Source organism: Misgurnus anguillicaudatus, chromosome 23, assembly GCF_027580225.2.
Source record: "Misgurnus anguillicaudatus chromosome 23, ASM2758022v2, whole genome shotgun sequence".
Classification (NCBI taxonomy): Eukaryota; Metazoa; Chordata; class Actinopteri; order Cypriniformes; family Cobitidae; genus Misgurnus; species Misgurnus anguillicaudatus.
The window spans coordinates 128,981-145,745 of NC_073359.2; the positions used below are offsets into that span (position 1 = coordinate 128,981).

At 37.9% G+C, this 16,765-nt stretch overlaps 2 protein-coding genes across 3 annotated transcripts; both read right to left on the reverse strand.

The window, feature by feature from the left end:
* Positions 1-601: 601 nt before the first annotated feature.
* Positions 602-12,002, reverse strand: LOC141359637 (uncharacterized). Its single transcript, XM_073862394.1, has 4 exons — positions 11,912-12,002; positions 10,709-11,035; positions 9,311-10,288; positions 602-1,711 (listed from the first exon to the last, which is right to left on the reverse strand). Exons 3-4 carry the CDS (start codon positions 10,281-10,283, stop codon positions 1,425-1,427), a joined length of 1,260 nt encoding a protein of 419 aa, XP_073718495.1. The 5' UTR covers positions 10,284-10,288; positions 10,709-11,035; positions 11,912-12,002; the 3' UTR covers positions 602-1,424.
* On the reverse strand, positions 1,674-9,310 carry LOC129437851 (uncharacterized). 2 transcript variants are annotated; one of them, XR_012365798.1, is made up of 2 exons: positions 2,018-9,310; positions 1,674-1,812 (listed from the first exon to the last, which is right to left on the reverse strand). XR_012365798.1 is itself a non-coding variant. In XM_073861652.1 (2 exons), exon 2 carries the CDS (start codon positions 8,508-8,510, stop codon positions 2,586-2,588), a length of 5,925 nt encoding a protein of 1,974 aa, XP_073717753.1. In that variant the 5' UTR covers positions 8,511-8,686; positions 8,892-9,310; the 3' UTR covers positions 1,674-2,585. The 2 variants fall into 2 exon arrangements, 1 of the variants encoding a protein (XP_073717753.1); XM_073861652.1 differs by having other exon boundaries at positions 1,674-8,686; positions 8,892-9,310.
* Positions 12,003-16,765: the final 4,763 nt, after the last annotated feature.

A 16,765-nucleotide genomic window follows, 5' to 3' on the forward strand; every position in this document is an offset into this window, starting at 1 on the left:
ACCGACGCTGACACGGCAGACTTTTTGTTGAGCAGGTACGCATTTATTTATACTTTTATGGTGTGAGGTGTTACGTAAATATCTTTATATCAGTCTGACAACATGCTCATACTGCCGGTCGGCATTGGAATGTTAGCCGTTTAGCATCGCGTATCACCGGTCAAAGTAATTATATTTATTAAAGTGCTCTACGCCAATCAGACAATCCCATAGGCATTACAGTTAACTTATGTTTTGCATGTGCATACTGAAAAAACAAAAATAAATGTACCACTCAGAAACATCCATTTCCAATCTCCTAACAAGTTTTTGTTCAAAATCTGTATCCTCGTCTGAGACAGGCTCAAACATATAATTTCCATCATGAACGCCCCAATCTATTTAATATGAGAGCGGGTGATGTGAACCTCATTGGGAAACAGCCAATCAGTCAATGTCAGGATGGCTGTCCACCAGTTAGGGTTAAAGGGATAGTTCACCCAAAAATGAAAATTCTGTCATCATTTAGTTGCCCTCATGTTGTTACAAACATGCACACACCTCTTTGCTCTGATGAACACAAAGATATTTCAAGAAATGTTTGCAACCAAAGCATTTGTGGACCCCATTTACTTCCATAGTATTATTTTTTCCTACTATGGAAGTGAATGGGGTCCACAAATGATCTAGCCACAAACATCTATCTTCCTTCATGTTCATCAGAACAAAGAAATGCACGCACGCCTGCAACAACACGAGAGTGAGTAAATGATGACAGAGTTGTTAGGGTTAGGGTAACCAACACATTGTGTTACTAGGGGTTCACATACTTTTTCTTGCGACTGTATAATGTTTCTGACACTGTGAATTTAAAGTGCACTGCAGATGTCCTAAATATTTTAAAGCTGTCTAATATGGTCTTGAAGACCTCTACAACAGGTTTAAAAACATACAAAGTAAAAACACATTGTTACTTTTTCAAAATATAAATTATTTATGTATTTTACCTCATCTCTCAGAAACTGTTTATTCGAAGCAGTTCACAGATGTCTAAACCCCTCTTTTCGTAAAAACATTTGACCAGTGACCAAAGCACACTGTTAACCCTGTACACTTGTCACTTTTTTAAAGCAACACTAAAGAGGTTTTTTTTACCTTAAAATAATGTTTCCAAAAAAGTTTCAGTCGTTCATCCACTCGAAACAGGGTGAACTGCACTTTCACATTCGCTTTGCAGCCCTCTATCGGCCAAAATCGCACTAAAGAAGTTTCCAACCGTCGGGTCGTGGTCCTGTAGTTCGAGTGAAAACTACAAAAACTTGCTTTACGGCAGACCTACAATCCAATCAGAGCCAGCTATACTGCAGTATTTACGACAGTGGAAATGAACAATTACGCTTCTAACCTGTAGGGGGAGCAAAGAGCAAAAACTCTTTAGTGTTGCTTTAAATACCAATGTGAATTAATATGTGACTCTTAAGATGACTTTTCTGTGTAAAACTCTTTCCACACTGAGGGCAGGTGTGCGGCTTTTCTCCGGTGTGAATTACTCTGTGATGGGTAAAAGATGATTTTATTGCAAAACTCTTCCCACACTGAGGGCACGTGTAAGGTTTCTCTTCAGTGTGAATTGATGTGTGACTCTCAAGATTATCTTTTCGTGCAAAACTCCTTCCACACTGATTACACGTGTAAGTGTAGCAGCCCGGTTGAAATAAAGTTGACTCTTGCACTGATGTTTGCGTTTGACTCTTTTTTCCAGTTTTTATTTTCCTTAAAATGCACCTTATTTCACTTCACATTGCCTTTTTTGAGTCCACAACACCGTAAGAGCTAAAACACACAATAACATTCACAAATAATTAAGATATATACAAAATGAAAGTAAATAATATGATATTTAACAATAAAACTATAACATTTAAAGATAACATCTAATATAGACAATATAAAATTACTTGTATAACAAGAAAATATTTATAAGCAAGCATCAAGACTGTATTAACTATATTAAAGTGAACAAATACACGTGACTGACCTTTGTGCCTCTTTCAACCAGGTACTAAATAAAAGAAGGCCAAAAACACAAAACTAACCAAAAATATCCAAAAATAAACCAAAATAAACCGTGTGCTACACAAATCAGGCAACTATTATTACTTAAAACTACTTTTTAGCTGCTTTAACTTTATATTTAATCATTTAACTCCGTGACCGTGTTGCTCCTTCTCTCCGTGCACGAGCGATCTCCCCATGTGCTCGATATCCGTGCATGCGCGATCTTCGCGGCAGTCCGTCATTTCAAAATAAAAGTCTCTATAGGCTTAATAACTTTGCATGTAAATAAAACATTTTTAAATCAGAATAAACACAACTAATAATTAGAACTTAAACTTATGCTTAATATAGTGCATGTAAAGGTATCAAAAACTATTCAAATAACAGGGTTATTTACACTCCCACCAAAATCACGAGTGACTATGATTTCAAACTTAAATCACGAATGATTTTTAAAATGAATTAACCATTACTTAGCCTAGATGAAAGTAAAACAAAGAACTAATCATCTATTATGAACTGCTAAGCTTAAAGGATACATGAAGTTGTTAAGCTGCCTCTAGCAGCAGGACCAACTTCTGCACTGGGCGCTCTACTACTGATGGTTTGCTTAGACGTTTACCATCCTTTCCCAGTTTTCTGTCTCCAAAGCGTATTTTTACTCTTCTCACTAGATTATCCTTGTCAATCACAGTCTCAATGACTTCTGCCATACGCCACTCATTTCTAGGCAAGTCTTCTGCTTTTTCCAACACTATATCTCCAACTTGTATGTTCCTCTTGGGGGTTAGCCAGCATTGTCTGGTTGCAATGTTAGACAAGTACTCCTTTCTCCAACGGCTCCAGAACTGTTCCGCTAAGTACTGGACATGGCGCCATCTCTTGCGAGCATACAAGTCTTCTCTGACAAATTTGCCAGGGGGTGGTAAAGGTTGGGCAGTTTTTAAAGTGAGCAGATGGTTTGGGGTTAAAGGTTCAGGACTTTTAGGATCATTTAGATTGTCTACTGTCAGCGGTCGACTATTAACAATTGCCATAGCTTCGTAGAAGAAGGTCCGTAGACAGGAATCATCCAGTCTTCCAGAAGATAAGGACAGAGTGCAATGAAGAACGCTCCTTACTGTCCTAATCTGTCTCTCCCAAACTCCTCCTGTGTGACTTGCATGAGGTGCGTTGAAGACAAAGTCACACTGCTTTTCTTCTAAGAATGTCACAAGACGGTTGTTGTCAATCTCCCTTAAAGCCTTTGCAAACTCGTTCTTGGCTCCAATAAAGTTACTTCCTTGGTCACACCTTATCTGACGAACTGCTCCTCTGATGGCAATGAAACATCGCAGACTATTAATAAAGGAGTCTGTGGACATATCATCCAGCATCTCAATGTGGATAGCTCGGCAACAGAAACAGGTGAAAAGAAGGCCGTACCTCTTGCATGATCTACGCCCTTGTTTTGTGAAGAACGGGCCGAAACAGTCCATTCCACTGAAAGTGAAAGGAGGGGATGGATCTATGCGCTCTGAGGGCAGATCTGCCATTTTTTGCTGTTCTGTGGGTCTGCGGTGTTTACGACATCTTATACAGTGTTGCACAAAAGAGGCTACAGTCCTGTTTACTCCTGGAATCCAGAATCCTCTTGATCTGATCTCATTTAAAGTTAAGCCTTTACCTTGATGTCCAGTTTTCTCATGACAATCAGCAATTAGGAGTTTTGTTAGGTAATGTTCCTTTGGAAGGATCACCGGATGTTTGAGAGAGTGTGAAACAGAAGCATTGCCGAGTCTTCCTCCCACCTTAAGCAATCCGTCATGATCCACAAAAGCATCAAGATAGTATAGCCTGTTGCTGCGAGGTAGCGTCTTGCCCTTATTCAACAATGCCATCTCCTCTGGGTAAGTCTGACTCTGTAAGTCCTTGATAATAGTGCGCTTAGCATCCTCACGCTCCGCTACTGTACTGTGATCACTTGACTTGGCCTTTCTCACTCTACGAAGTAAGCGTGCCACTGCTTGGATGACTTTGGACCATGAAGATAACCTTGTGAGTCGGTCAGATAAACAGGTGTTCCCTACTGTATGAGTAATCAGTGATGTAGCCTTTTTAACCTCAGGGTCTTCCATTTGAAGTTGAGGGTTAACATCCACAGGAGGAGGTATATGTCTTTGCCATAAGATGTTGGGTCCAGTGAACCAGCAGGAAGTGACAAGATCATCAATGCTTAAGCCTCGTGATGCATAATCGGCCGGATTTTCATCCGAGGGAATATACCGCCACTGTTGAGGAGTGGAACTGTGATGAATTCTCTGAACTCGATTCGCAACAAATGTGTGAAAGCGACGAGCTTCGTTACTGATGTAACCCAGTACCACTTGGGAGTCAGTCCAGAAATATACCTCTGCATCAGTAAGATTCATTTCTGCTTTCAGCACATCATTTACTGCAACTGACACAACCGCTGCAGTCAACTCTAACCGAGGAATTGTTGTGACTTTGAGTGGGGATACTCTAGATTTAGCCATGAGCAGAGTACAATGGATGTCACCTTGTTCATTTTCGATTCTCAGGTATGAGCACTGGCCATACCCATTTGTACTGGCGTCCGAAAAATTATGAATCTCCTTCTTTGTGATTTTTCCAAATCCAGCAGGTACAACACAACGAGGAACCTTGACCTTTACTAAGTTAGCGAGATCGGTCTTCCAGTGCTCCCACCTTGGATTCAACACATCAGGTAAGGGATCGTCCCAGCCCATGCCACTTCTGCATGTTTCTTGTAGAATAGCCTTTCCCTTCAGTATAAATGGCGAAAGAAACCCTAAGGGATCAAACAAGGAGGCCACAGTTGACAGTATACCTCTTCGGGTTGCTGGTTGGTCCTTAAAATTAGCATGAAATATGAAGTTGTCATCATCCAGGTGCCAGTAAAAGCCTAAAGCTCTTTCCAAAGGTACGTTGGTGAGGGAAAGATCAACAGTAATAACATCTGTTGCACGTTCAGAGGATGGTATGCTCTCTAAAACTGTCTTGTTGTTAGAGACAAACTTATGCAGCCTCAAACCTCCCAGACTACAAAGATGACGTGCTTTTTGTGCCAACTGAATTCCTTTCCCTGCATTTTCTACACTGGAAACTCCATCATCCATGTAAAAATCTCGCATAATGAACTGTGAGCCTAGGGAGTGTGAATGCTCACCCTTTTTTGCAAGATGCTTCAGTCCAAAGTTGGCACATCCAGGGGATGACGAGGCACCAAAAAGATGTACTCTCATTCGAAAGGTTTGAGGTGGTGAGTTGACATCTCCATTTCTCCACCAGAGGAATCTAAAGTAGTCTCGATCTGCTTTGTCGACATGGAACTGGTGAAACATTCTTTCGACATCACACATCAAGGCAACTGGATGCTGTCTGAACCGTAAAAGAATTCCAACCAGGCTATTCATCAGGTCAGGGCCTGTGAGCAGATGATCATTTAGGCTGGCTCCCTTGTATTTCGCAGAACAGTCGAAGACTATGCGAATTTTCCCCGGCTTCTTCGAGTGATACACCCCGTGATGGGGAATGTACCATTTTTCTCCTTCCTTTCCTTCATCAAGGTCTCCTTCAGCATCTCCATTTTCTATTATCTCCTCCATGAACTTCACATAATGTTCTTTATACTCTTTGTCCTTTTCGAATCTCCTCTTGAGATGTTGAAGTCTTACCACTGCAAGGGGTTTGTTGTCTGGAAGGAAGGGTCTCTGTCTGAAAGGAAGGGGCATTTCCAAGTGATTGTCTTTGTTCATTTTGACATTTTCTTCTAGTTTGTTCAAGAACATGATGTCCTCTTGAGACACTGCCTTTGTGTTTTCATTAGTGTCCTTAAAATCTGACTCTAGTAATTTAATAAGATCTGCTGGTGTAACAGAAGGCATTTCCTTGATAGATACTCTGTGACATATGTTGACACCACTTACTGACTCGTGATTCTTCAATGAAGGGCCCACAATGCTCCATCCAAGATCGGTGCGAACAGCATATGGTTCGTTGTCTGCTCCAATGATCACTTCTCTGGGTGCTAGAGCTCTGGAACAGTTATACCCTATCAAGAGTCCAACCTCACAATCTTGAAGTGGGGGAATTTTATCTGTTAGAGCAGTGAGATGTTTCCAGTGTCTGGCGGTCTCATTGGTAGGGATGTGCGCACGATCCACAGGGATACATTGCTTTGTGTATGCAGGGGGAAGGTCTAGAACGATTGTAGAATTAAAGCCTCTGACTCTGAGACCAGACACTCTTTCACTTGTTGTTAATGAATCTTTTCCTATCATAGTAGTGAGCCTAAGAGTAACTGGGCATGAGTTTACCTTTAGACCTTGACTTACTGCCTCTTCAACGAAGACTGAGTCACTTTGTGTGTCTAGAAGAGCATAGACAAGTTTCTCAGAGACTGGGTCCCTTTGTGAAGACAACCACACAGGTACAATCATTGAGGTGATGGTGAATGTGCAACCAGATTCTACGCTCAAAGACGTTGTTACAACTCTCTCAGGTCCATTTTCTGAGGCATGACTAGTAGAAGACTTCGACCTCATAACAAAGGTGTCATCGTGTAGGCATGTAGGATGTCTTCTTCTGCATGTATTACATGTATGTCTGTAGCGACACTCTCTGGCACTATGACCGGGCTTCAGACATCCATAGCACAGCTTATTTTCCTTAATGAACTGCCTTCGCTCTTCAAGAGATCTAACAGAGAATTTAGAACAATCATGAATTCGATGCTCTTCACTTTGACAGAACAGACAGGGTTTAATGACTTTAATAGACAACCTTGGATTCTCATGCTGTGTGACCATCTTTGTATGGAAGACATTGGCCTTACTCCTAACAAGCTTAGGGTTAGGTCTCTCCTTGTTAGCTTCAGAAGCATGGAGGGCAGAGTAGGAAGTAATAGGGTTGCAAGCTATTTCAGCCTCTGCTGAAACAAATCTGGCAAAGTCATGAAAGGTTGGGAAATTTTGAGTCTCACTCAACGCTTGTGTGGCTTGACGATTCCAACGGGCAGCCGCCCAATCTGGAAGTTTGCAGACGAGTTTTCTGTTCTCTTCACAATCATTCAATATATCCAGTCCCTTTACGTGAGGCATAGCATCTGTACATGCATTTAGGAAATCTGAGAAATTTCTGAGTCCTTCAGCGTCCTTGGTTTGTATTCTGGGCCAACTCGTGAGTTTTTCTCTGAATGCTCTTTGTATGATGAATGGCTGTCCATAACGATCTTGCAGTCTTTTCCATGCATCTTGGTAGGCTTCCTCATCGTTTCTGTAAAAGATGCCTTCTAAAGTCTTACGAGCAGGACCAGTGACATACCTTTTCAAGTAATACAATTTATCTGCTGGAGAGATTTGCCTTTTGTCAATGAGTGATTGGAATGAAGTTTTCCACTCAACAAAATGAATGGGGTCACCACTGAAGATGGTAGGCTCTGGCATAGGAAGTCTGTTCAACATCATGCTATCTTGGACAGCCTGTGCTAGGTAAGACACATCAGCATTGGTTGGTGGTGATAATGCTTTCTCATTCAGAATTGGTTTAGCTGAGGTTGCGCGTAAAGGCTCTGGCATAGGAAGGTTTACATGTTGCTGCATCTCACTGTTCTGATTACCAGAATGAATTGTTTCTTCCTTATCATAAACTTCTAGTCTTGCTCTAGCTGCTCTTACCTCCCTTACTGCTTGTAAAGTTTGCAACTCACTTTTTTCAGCATTAAGTTCTTGCCTTTGCTTCTCTTCTAGAAGTTGAATTCTTTTCCTTTGTTCCCTTTCCTCTATCATAGCAGCGTATTCTGCTTCCTTAGCCGCAAGCTCTGCTGCCGCTTCAATTTGTTTAGCTCTTAGCACAGAGTTCAATGAGGACTGACTTGGTTTGGAACTTATACGTGACACTGTAGAGCCATAAACAGAGCGAGCATAATCTCGGACTAGCAGTTCACGAAGACGCACCTTTACTGCTTCGCTGTCAAAGTCTCCATCAACGCCCGAGATCCTCTCATAAGCCATCTTTACAATGTCCTTTGTCACCGCATCACAAGCATCAATCCGTCGTCTTATATCTGTGGAAGGAGTGACATCACTGCGGACCTTTATGTATGCATTCATTACTTTGTCTCTTTCACCTTCCATCGTATCTACAAGCATTGCTAATTCACTCTCAGAGATGTCTGTTTTCAGCTGCTCTCTTGCCTTTCGAGCTTCAGCCTTCCACTGCTCATATGTTTGCATAAGCCTGCCTTCTGCCTTTTGAGACATCTCCATCTGATATGCAAGCATTTTTTCTGTTGGAATACGTTTGCGAACAGAACGGCGTAATTCATTTCCTTCTCCTTCTGAATGATGTTCTAGCTCATCATCTAAAGCTTTACTTTGAGAAGGTTGCACTTCAACTGTTTCCATTTCCTTCACTGGAATGCATGGTTCTGATCCTTGGCTAGTCATCATTTACATCAGCATATAGAATAAATGAGATAAAGCTCTTACTGTAGCAGCCCGGTTGAAATAAAGTTGACTCTTGCACTGATGTTTGCGTTTGACTCTTTTTTCCAGTTTTTATTTTCCTTAAAATGCACCTTATTTCACTTCACATTGCCTTTTTTGAGTCCACAACACCGTAAGAGCTAAAACACACAATAACATTCACAAATAATTAAGATATATACAAAATGAAAGTAAATAATATGATATTTAACAATAAAACTATAACATTTAAAGATAACATCTAATATAGACAATATAAAATTACTTGTATAACAAGAAAATATTTATAAGCAAGCATCAAGACTGTATTAACTATATTAAAGTGAACAAATACACGTGACTGACCTTTGTGCCTCTTTCAACCAGGTGCTAAAATAAAAGGAGGCCAAAAACACAAAACTAACCAAAAATATCCAAAAATAAACCAAAATAAACCGTGTGCTACACTAATCAGGCAACTATTATTACTTAAAACTACTTTTTAGCTGCTTTAACTTTATATTTAATCATTTAACTCCGTGACCGTGTTGCTCCTTCTCTCCGTGCACGAGCGATCTCCCCATGTGCTCGATTTCTGTGCATGCGCGATCTTCGCGGCAGTCCGTCATTTCAAAATAAAAGTCTCTATAGGCTTAATAACTTTGCATGTAAATAAAACATTTTTAAATCAGAATAAACACAACTAATAATTAGAAACTTAAACTTATGCTTAATATAGTGCACGTAAAGGTATCAAAAACTATTCAAATAACAGGGTTATTTACAGTAAGGTCTCTCACCAATGTGAATTAATATGTGATTCTTAAGATGACTTTTCTGTGTGAAGCTCTTTTCACATTGAGGGCAGGTGTAAGGTCTCTCTTCAGTGTGAATCCTTACATGAGTCATAAGGGTTGCTTTTTGTGCAAAACTCTTTCCACACTGAGGACAAATGAAAGGTTTCTCCCCAGTGTGAATTCGTATGTGACTCAGAAGATGAGCTTTAAGTGTGAAACTCTTTCCACACTGAGGGCAGATGTGCGGCTTTTCTCCGGTGTGAATCACTGCATGATGCGTCAGGGATGATTTAATTGCAAAACTCTTCCCACACTGAAGGCAGGTGTAAGGTTTCTCTTCAGTGTGAATCCTTACATGAGTCATAAGGGTTGCTTTTTGTGCAAAACTCTTTCCACACTGAGAGCACATGAAAGGTCTTTCACCAGTATGAATTCTCACGTGACTCTCAAGATGACCTTTCAGTGTGAAACTCATCTTACACTGAGAGCAGGTGTGCGGCTTTTGTTTGGTGTGAATTTTTTCGTGAGACATAAGGTTTCCTTTTTGTGAAAAACTCTTTCCACACTGAGTGCAGGTGTAAGGTTTCTCTCCAGTGTGACTTCTTACATGAAACATAAGTCTTCTTGCACATACAAAACTCTTTTCACAATGAGTGCATTTGTACGGCTTCTCTCCAGTGTGAGATTTCAAATGTGCCCTAAGGGAACACCTAAATGCATAACTCTTTCCACACTGCTGGCACGTGTGACATCTCTCTTTATTGTTAGTGCTCTTGTCTTTGCTATGGTGTCCATTTCTTGTGGAAAGCGTTTCATGGGAACTGACTGAATGATTGGTTTCTCTTTTCTTAGTTGATATTTCTAAACAATCAGGAGATTCCTCTTCAGTGATGACATCATGAGGTACCTGATGTCTCTCCTCAACTTCATTCAGTTCCTCAGTTTCCTCTTTTACCTCCATCGTATCTAAAACAAACAATACATTATCAAAAATGTACTGGAAAACAAATACAATTCAGTTTATATTCAATTCAATTTTATCAGTTTAGTCAGTTTTTCATGTCCATTTACAACCCTAGGATTTGTCTTTATAATGAAATGGTCTATTAATGAATAATAATGTTGAGCTCTGCCCTGATTGGCTGTTTCTCCTTCAGTAGCTCTGTGTGTGTCTGTGTGTAGACAGATCTTATGTTTGAGTCTGTATCAGATGAAAATTTTGAGAAATAATTCCAATTGTTTGGAGATTGTGTTTAATGTTAGGTTGTACAACTTGACTGTAACGTCACAGTCGCTGTTAAGATTGGCCTGTTTCATATATGTCTTTTGCATGCAAAACTCTCTCACTTCTAACTTTAATGCAAATTATAACCACATTAGACTCACTCAGACTCCAATCGTTCGGTTACGTGTTTCTGGTTCCAAAAACACTTTAAATCTGTTTCACTTCAATCTGGCATCCCAGCCGACCCCTTTTCCAGTCATTCCTTACGCATACAGTAGGTGCGGCAACCACAGCTGCCCAAAAAAACCTTTCCCAATAACACTCGGATGCTGGTCATCAGAGGCTTCAAGACCTTCATTCGATCGAACGGCTTCCACATCAGAGAGGCCCACCAAACCCTCATCAGCTGATCCCACCTCCTGCTCCGAGACAACAACTATCAGACTCTATCCACTGCCACAGCTGTGTTGTTTCCTCTGCTCCACCTGCTTTTCAAAACAAGAGCCCCTTATTTTTATGTATTGTATGTATAGACAGGTTGATGGATCGTAATTTTGTTGTATTGTAAAGTACAATGAAAATAAAAGCTTTCATTCATTCATTCATTCATTTTAATGATATGTCCCCTTTAATATTGTCTCGAGATTGTATTGAAATTTAAATGTGAAATCATCAATTGCATTTTATTTTTCAATTTGGCAGGAAAGATGCATTATCACCTTAAAAATGAAATGACAATTTAATTTTGTTTTAATTTTTATTTTAGTATTTAGTTTTCAGATTTGGGAAATACTTGGCAATTTTTTTTAGAATTTAAGTAATTAATTTAAAATTGTCTGGAAAGAACTCCCGTATAGTTAAAGCCCAAATAAAAATATAAATAAACCATTGTTTTGCTTCGTGCACAAAAAGAGGCTACCCATGAAAGATGCAGTCAACTTTGCTAAGATTACTTTTTATAGATATCACTGCTAGTAGTGCTTATTTTTCTCTAACAAGTTAAGAACTTCTTATTTTAAATGTTCATATTTTACCTCAGTACTAAAACAAAGTCGCTTTGTAACTATTGTATGCTTTTCTATCAAACAATGATTTCAACAAGTGAAGTAGAACAGCGTTTACAAAATAAACGATAAATGTTGTAAACTAGAGGTAATCAAAGTAAAAATACATTTTTGTGCAGAATGTAAAAAAAGTGAAGCTTTAAAAATAAGTGTGCATCTGAATGCAAGTGCAGTAAACAAAGTGATTTGAAGTATAAACGAGTGAAATGATAAAGCATAAAATGAAGATAATCTGCTGTGGTGTTTGTTGATTCAGCTGACACTTGTTTAAATGATGATAAAGAGTGGAAATATATTTACCAATACGTGTTGTATATTTATTTTCTTTTGCTTCAGTTTCTGTTTCAGAGCGGATGTGATTCTTCTTCTTTTTGTTTTACGGCGGTTGGTCTCTCGAGCTTTAGTGCTGCATTACTGCCACCTGCAGCTCCGGAGGACGTATAAGAGAATTCATTCACACTAAAGAATCAAACATTTAAAGCGTTTATTATCAAATACCCAGGGAGGAAAGAAGGTTTCCCTAATTTTGTTATGCTTAGTTTGAACAAAACAATTAGCAAATGTCCTATATATTTTCAATACAGCATTAGTGACCATTTGTTTAGGCACTGATAGCAGATTAAATATAACAGACACAGTGACAAATGCGTTTTACTAATTATTTTATTGCATTAAACTGTAATCATATTATATTAATTATTAAGCTTTCATATTGAATTGATTTGACATAGTCTATAAAATAATGAAATAAATAGAGCATATGTTTAACAAATCAAAACAATGAATAAATAATGGCATTGGGTGTAAATTCTGACCTTAAAACAAGACCTTAATAAATAATTACCTAAAATTATTTAAAAAACCAATAGCAGCAGGTACAAAATATTTTTTTATCTGTTTGTGCGACAAAGGGTCACATAGTATCTGCGTGTAGATGGGAGCAGTTTAAAAGCCTTCTGCAAGGGATGGCTCAAATCCATAATAATTAACTCAGCCTTCCTCAAAGTCCTAGTTTTGTACACATTGTTCAGATCATTCAAGGAAGTGCCAACAATCTTGCTAAACACTTTAACAATGCCCCGTAATCTATTTCTATTTTTAAGATTAAGTGACCCGTACCAGCACACAAAAGAAAAGGTGATTCAATAAAACAAGAATAAAACATCTTCATAAAAGTATTATCCACATTAAAACCACCAAGTTGCTTTGAGTTGAGTCAATTTTTTTCCTTTATTTTTATTTAATAATTGATGGAATCATTTATAAATGCATTTAAACAAAAAGAAAAGTAATGAAGGTAAGTACAATCAAAACCCTGAATATTATTTGCATTTGCAAGTTGTTCTGCAGGTGACCTCGTAACACTTCATATTACAATGCACTTAGGGATTTCCAATTACACCAGTGCACTCGTAGATCTACAACGATTTTCAGGTACAATGTTTTTGGGAAAAGCAGCCCTGATCAATCCAGTTGAAAGCGTGGATCAGTAGATTAAGATATTATGTATGGATGCCTTGTAGCCATGTAGACTTGTCATGTAAGTGGATAGATCGCTCATGGCACTGGTTCATCCGACAGGAGATCAATCACACAATCCCATGGCCAATGAGGTGGTAGTTATGAGGCTCTCTTGGGACAGATAATATCTGGGAAATGATGATAGCAGGAGGGGATCTCGACTGATCAGACAACTAGTACTTTTGATGAAAGTTGCTAATAGTAATCAATGCACTGAAAAATCACTTTTACCACAAAAACATGGTTACTTTTCGTAAGAGATGTTGTAAACATTTTTCTATTATGTGATTGTACTTAATTAACTGTTACATTGCAAATAGCTAATAATTTAGTAAATGACATAATAACTTAATTACATTATGTGAAAAATTATTATTGCATTATAAAAATATAACTACATTATGAGCTCGAGATTTTACTATGTTCTTAGAAAATAAATTGTATTAAATTAATAATACAGTATGTGAAATTCTGTGCGATTATTACAGGTAACACTTTACAATAAGGTTCATTAGTCAACATTAGTTAATGTATTAACCAACATGAACAAACCATGAGCAATACATTTGTTACAGTATTTATTAATCTTTGTTAACGTTAGTTAATATAAATAAAGCTTTATTTGCTTGTTCATGTTAGTTCACAGTGCATTAACTAACATTAACAAACTTTTAATAAAAGTATTAGTAATTGTTGAAATTAACATTAACAAAGATGAATAAATGCTGTATAAGTGCAGTTCATTATTAGTTCATGTTAATTAATGTTGTTAACTAATGTTAACTAATGAACCTTATTGTAAAGTGTTACTTTATTACATTATGAGTTTATCTTTTTCTGTTTTTTACATCAAGTCATTTCAAATTCTCATTTTATTTTCCAGAAGATTTCGTCCTTCATTTGCATGTGGTCATTTTGCAAGCAGTTCTAACCAAACTAACTTGCAAATGAAAGAAATGCATTTGTTTGGTTAGTTAAACAGAGCATTTATGGTCACCAGCACATCTTTAAATCTGTTCAACAGTTACTCTGCTGCACATCTTTATTACCACAGACCATCTCAACCTCACATTTCTAGAAGTTATCTTGTCAGGAGCGTGAATTTCACTGTTTACCCTGCTGAAAAAATGGTCTCTACTGTTAGGTGTTGGGGTCTATTTGCTGAAATGTGTCCCAAAACACACTACAAAAAGGAATTTAGTAAATTGTATAATTTTGTTTTAATGGTAAAAGCTAATGGTTCCTTATGGCCTTTTCAAGGAAACCAGTACAATTTCTGTGATGGTTTCTCTTGTTTGTCAGTAGGGTAGCATCAGCTGTAAAATGTTTCAGTGTTTTCTCCATTTACTATATCCAGCTTGACTGCCAGTAGTCATCTAGTTGCAGTCAAGCTGTATATAGTGAATGGAGAAAACACTGAAACATCTTTTTTACAGTGTAACCCTAAACCGAAGCGACAATGGTAAGAAAATAGGACAAAACAGTTATAAAAAATAGAAATTCGTTATACGATCACGAAAAACATGGAAATTTGTGATAATATCACGAAAAAAGAATGAAAAATTTATGTGACTATATAATGAAATTTTGTGATATCACTCTGTAGCCCAAGACTGGTTGCCCACTGAAGCTAAGTAGGGTTGAGTCTTGTCAGTACTTGGATGGGAGACCTCCTGGGAAAACCAGGTTACAGGTAGAGTTGTTATGGCGCTTTTCCATTGCATAGTACCCCACGGTTTGGTTTGGGTCAGCTTACTTTTGGGAGCCTTTCCATTGGGTGCCGTACGTAGTACCCGATACTTTTTTCGTACCACCTCGGTTGGGGTTCCAAGCGACCCAAGCTGATACCAAACGTGATGCAAAAACACTGTAGATCACGGATTGGTCTGAGAGAATCGTCATCAGCGTCATCGCTATAATGTAAAAGATTAGCTTTAGCTTACTGCTAGCTTGCGCTGAGTAAACATGTTTTCATCTGTGCTCTGCTATACGTTTCCAAACTCCCTTTTATATTTTATTATAATTATAAAAATATATTTTGCAGTGTGGGAGTGTTTCCAAGATTTCCGCCAAATGAACAAACAGATGTTGCTTTGAATGCACTTCGAAACCCTTTGAAGTTTCTGCATGTCATTTGTTTAAAGTAAATATTTAAGGCTTATTATTTGCATGCCACTGAAGCATGTGATGTTTAAACCCATTTAGGTCATAGATGTGTTTCTCAATTCCATACAATTGTGTTCAAAAAATAGCAGAACAACATCAGTAACCTGATCACTGTTATTAGTAGTAGTTGTGAGGGTTTTTGAGACACAAGACATGAACCCAAATGCAGACGTTAACAAAAAGGGATTTATTAACAAACCGGGTAAAACAGAAAAAACAATACCCACGAGCGGGCAAAACAAGACAAGGAAAACACAACACTGAACTGACACTAAACTAGAACAAAACATTAAACAGACTAAGACTAGATATAACTCACTACTCACAGGAACCAACTAGAAATGCGACAAGACGAACGTGCACCGAACAGCAAACACAAGGACAATAAATAGGGACAAAGTAAATTACATACACCTGGAAATCATTACAAGTAAGGGATCGGGGGAAAAGTGATGAGACCCGGGAAATGCGTGGTCAGAATAAACTAATACTAAAACCATGCATCTCCAACATAGAACATATGTACTGTCAGAACCCTGCCATGCTAAACTAAATCTAAATACAAACAAGGATCTGACAGGATTCTGACAGTAGTAATATTTCTGCACACTAGTTTTGAGTAATTGACTCATTGAAATCAAAATAATAGCAGTGTGAAGTTTAATTTCTTAATTTTGTGAAAACAGGTTCTTTTCTGTCCTTTATTGAGAAAGATGTTTCACCCCTTGCTATAAAATATATCAGCTTCAGAATGTTGAAAGTAAAATGGACTGTTACAAACATTTCTCAGAGGAACAACATCATTTCATTAAAAAGTTAATTGGAGATGAAGAAAAGCAGCAACGTTTAAGATGCTGAGTTAAAATGATCTCAATGTTGCTGTTATGGAAAAATGTTAAAGCTGTTTTTGTTGCCTTCTATGGTGGGACCACTAGTAAGTTTGTGTGGGACGTTTCATTAGAAGATAACCTAAAACTGTGATATAGTGTATAATAACATAATAAAAATAAAAACATTTGCATTTTAGCTCATAACAGTCGACGAGATAAACATTAACAGGTGAGTTTATTCAAATGTTGAAATACACAAAGCAATGAATAATAGTGCAAGCTGATCTCTGATGGGTGAATCACACACACACACACACACACTTCTTGACAGATACGAGTAGTATTACAGAAGTAACTTTCCTTTTTCCTTTACAAGATCTGGCAGAGAAGACGAGGATGATTTTGAAGTAGGGTAGGGAATCCGAATGGAGACAGAGAGAAGTCTAAACAGCATCTCATCACTAACTGTAAAAAAAAATGCTGCAGTGTTTTGTGCAAGTTTAATCAAATTGGTTATGCAAGTCAATTAAATTTACAATTTAAAGTTTTTGACTAATAGTTGACATAACTTAAAAACAAAACAAAAACTTATAATGATTTTTTTTTAAAGTGGTCAAGTAAAAAAATAGTTGATTAT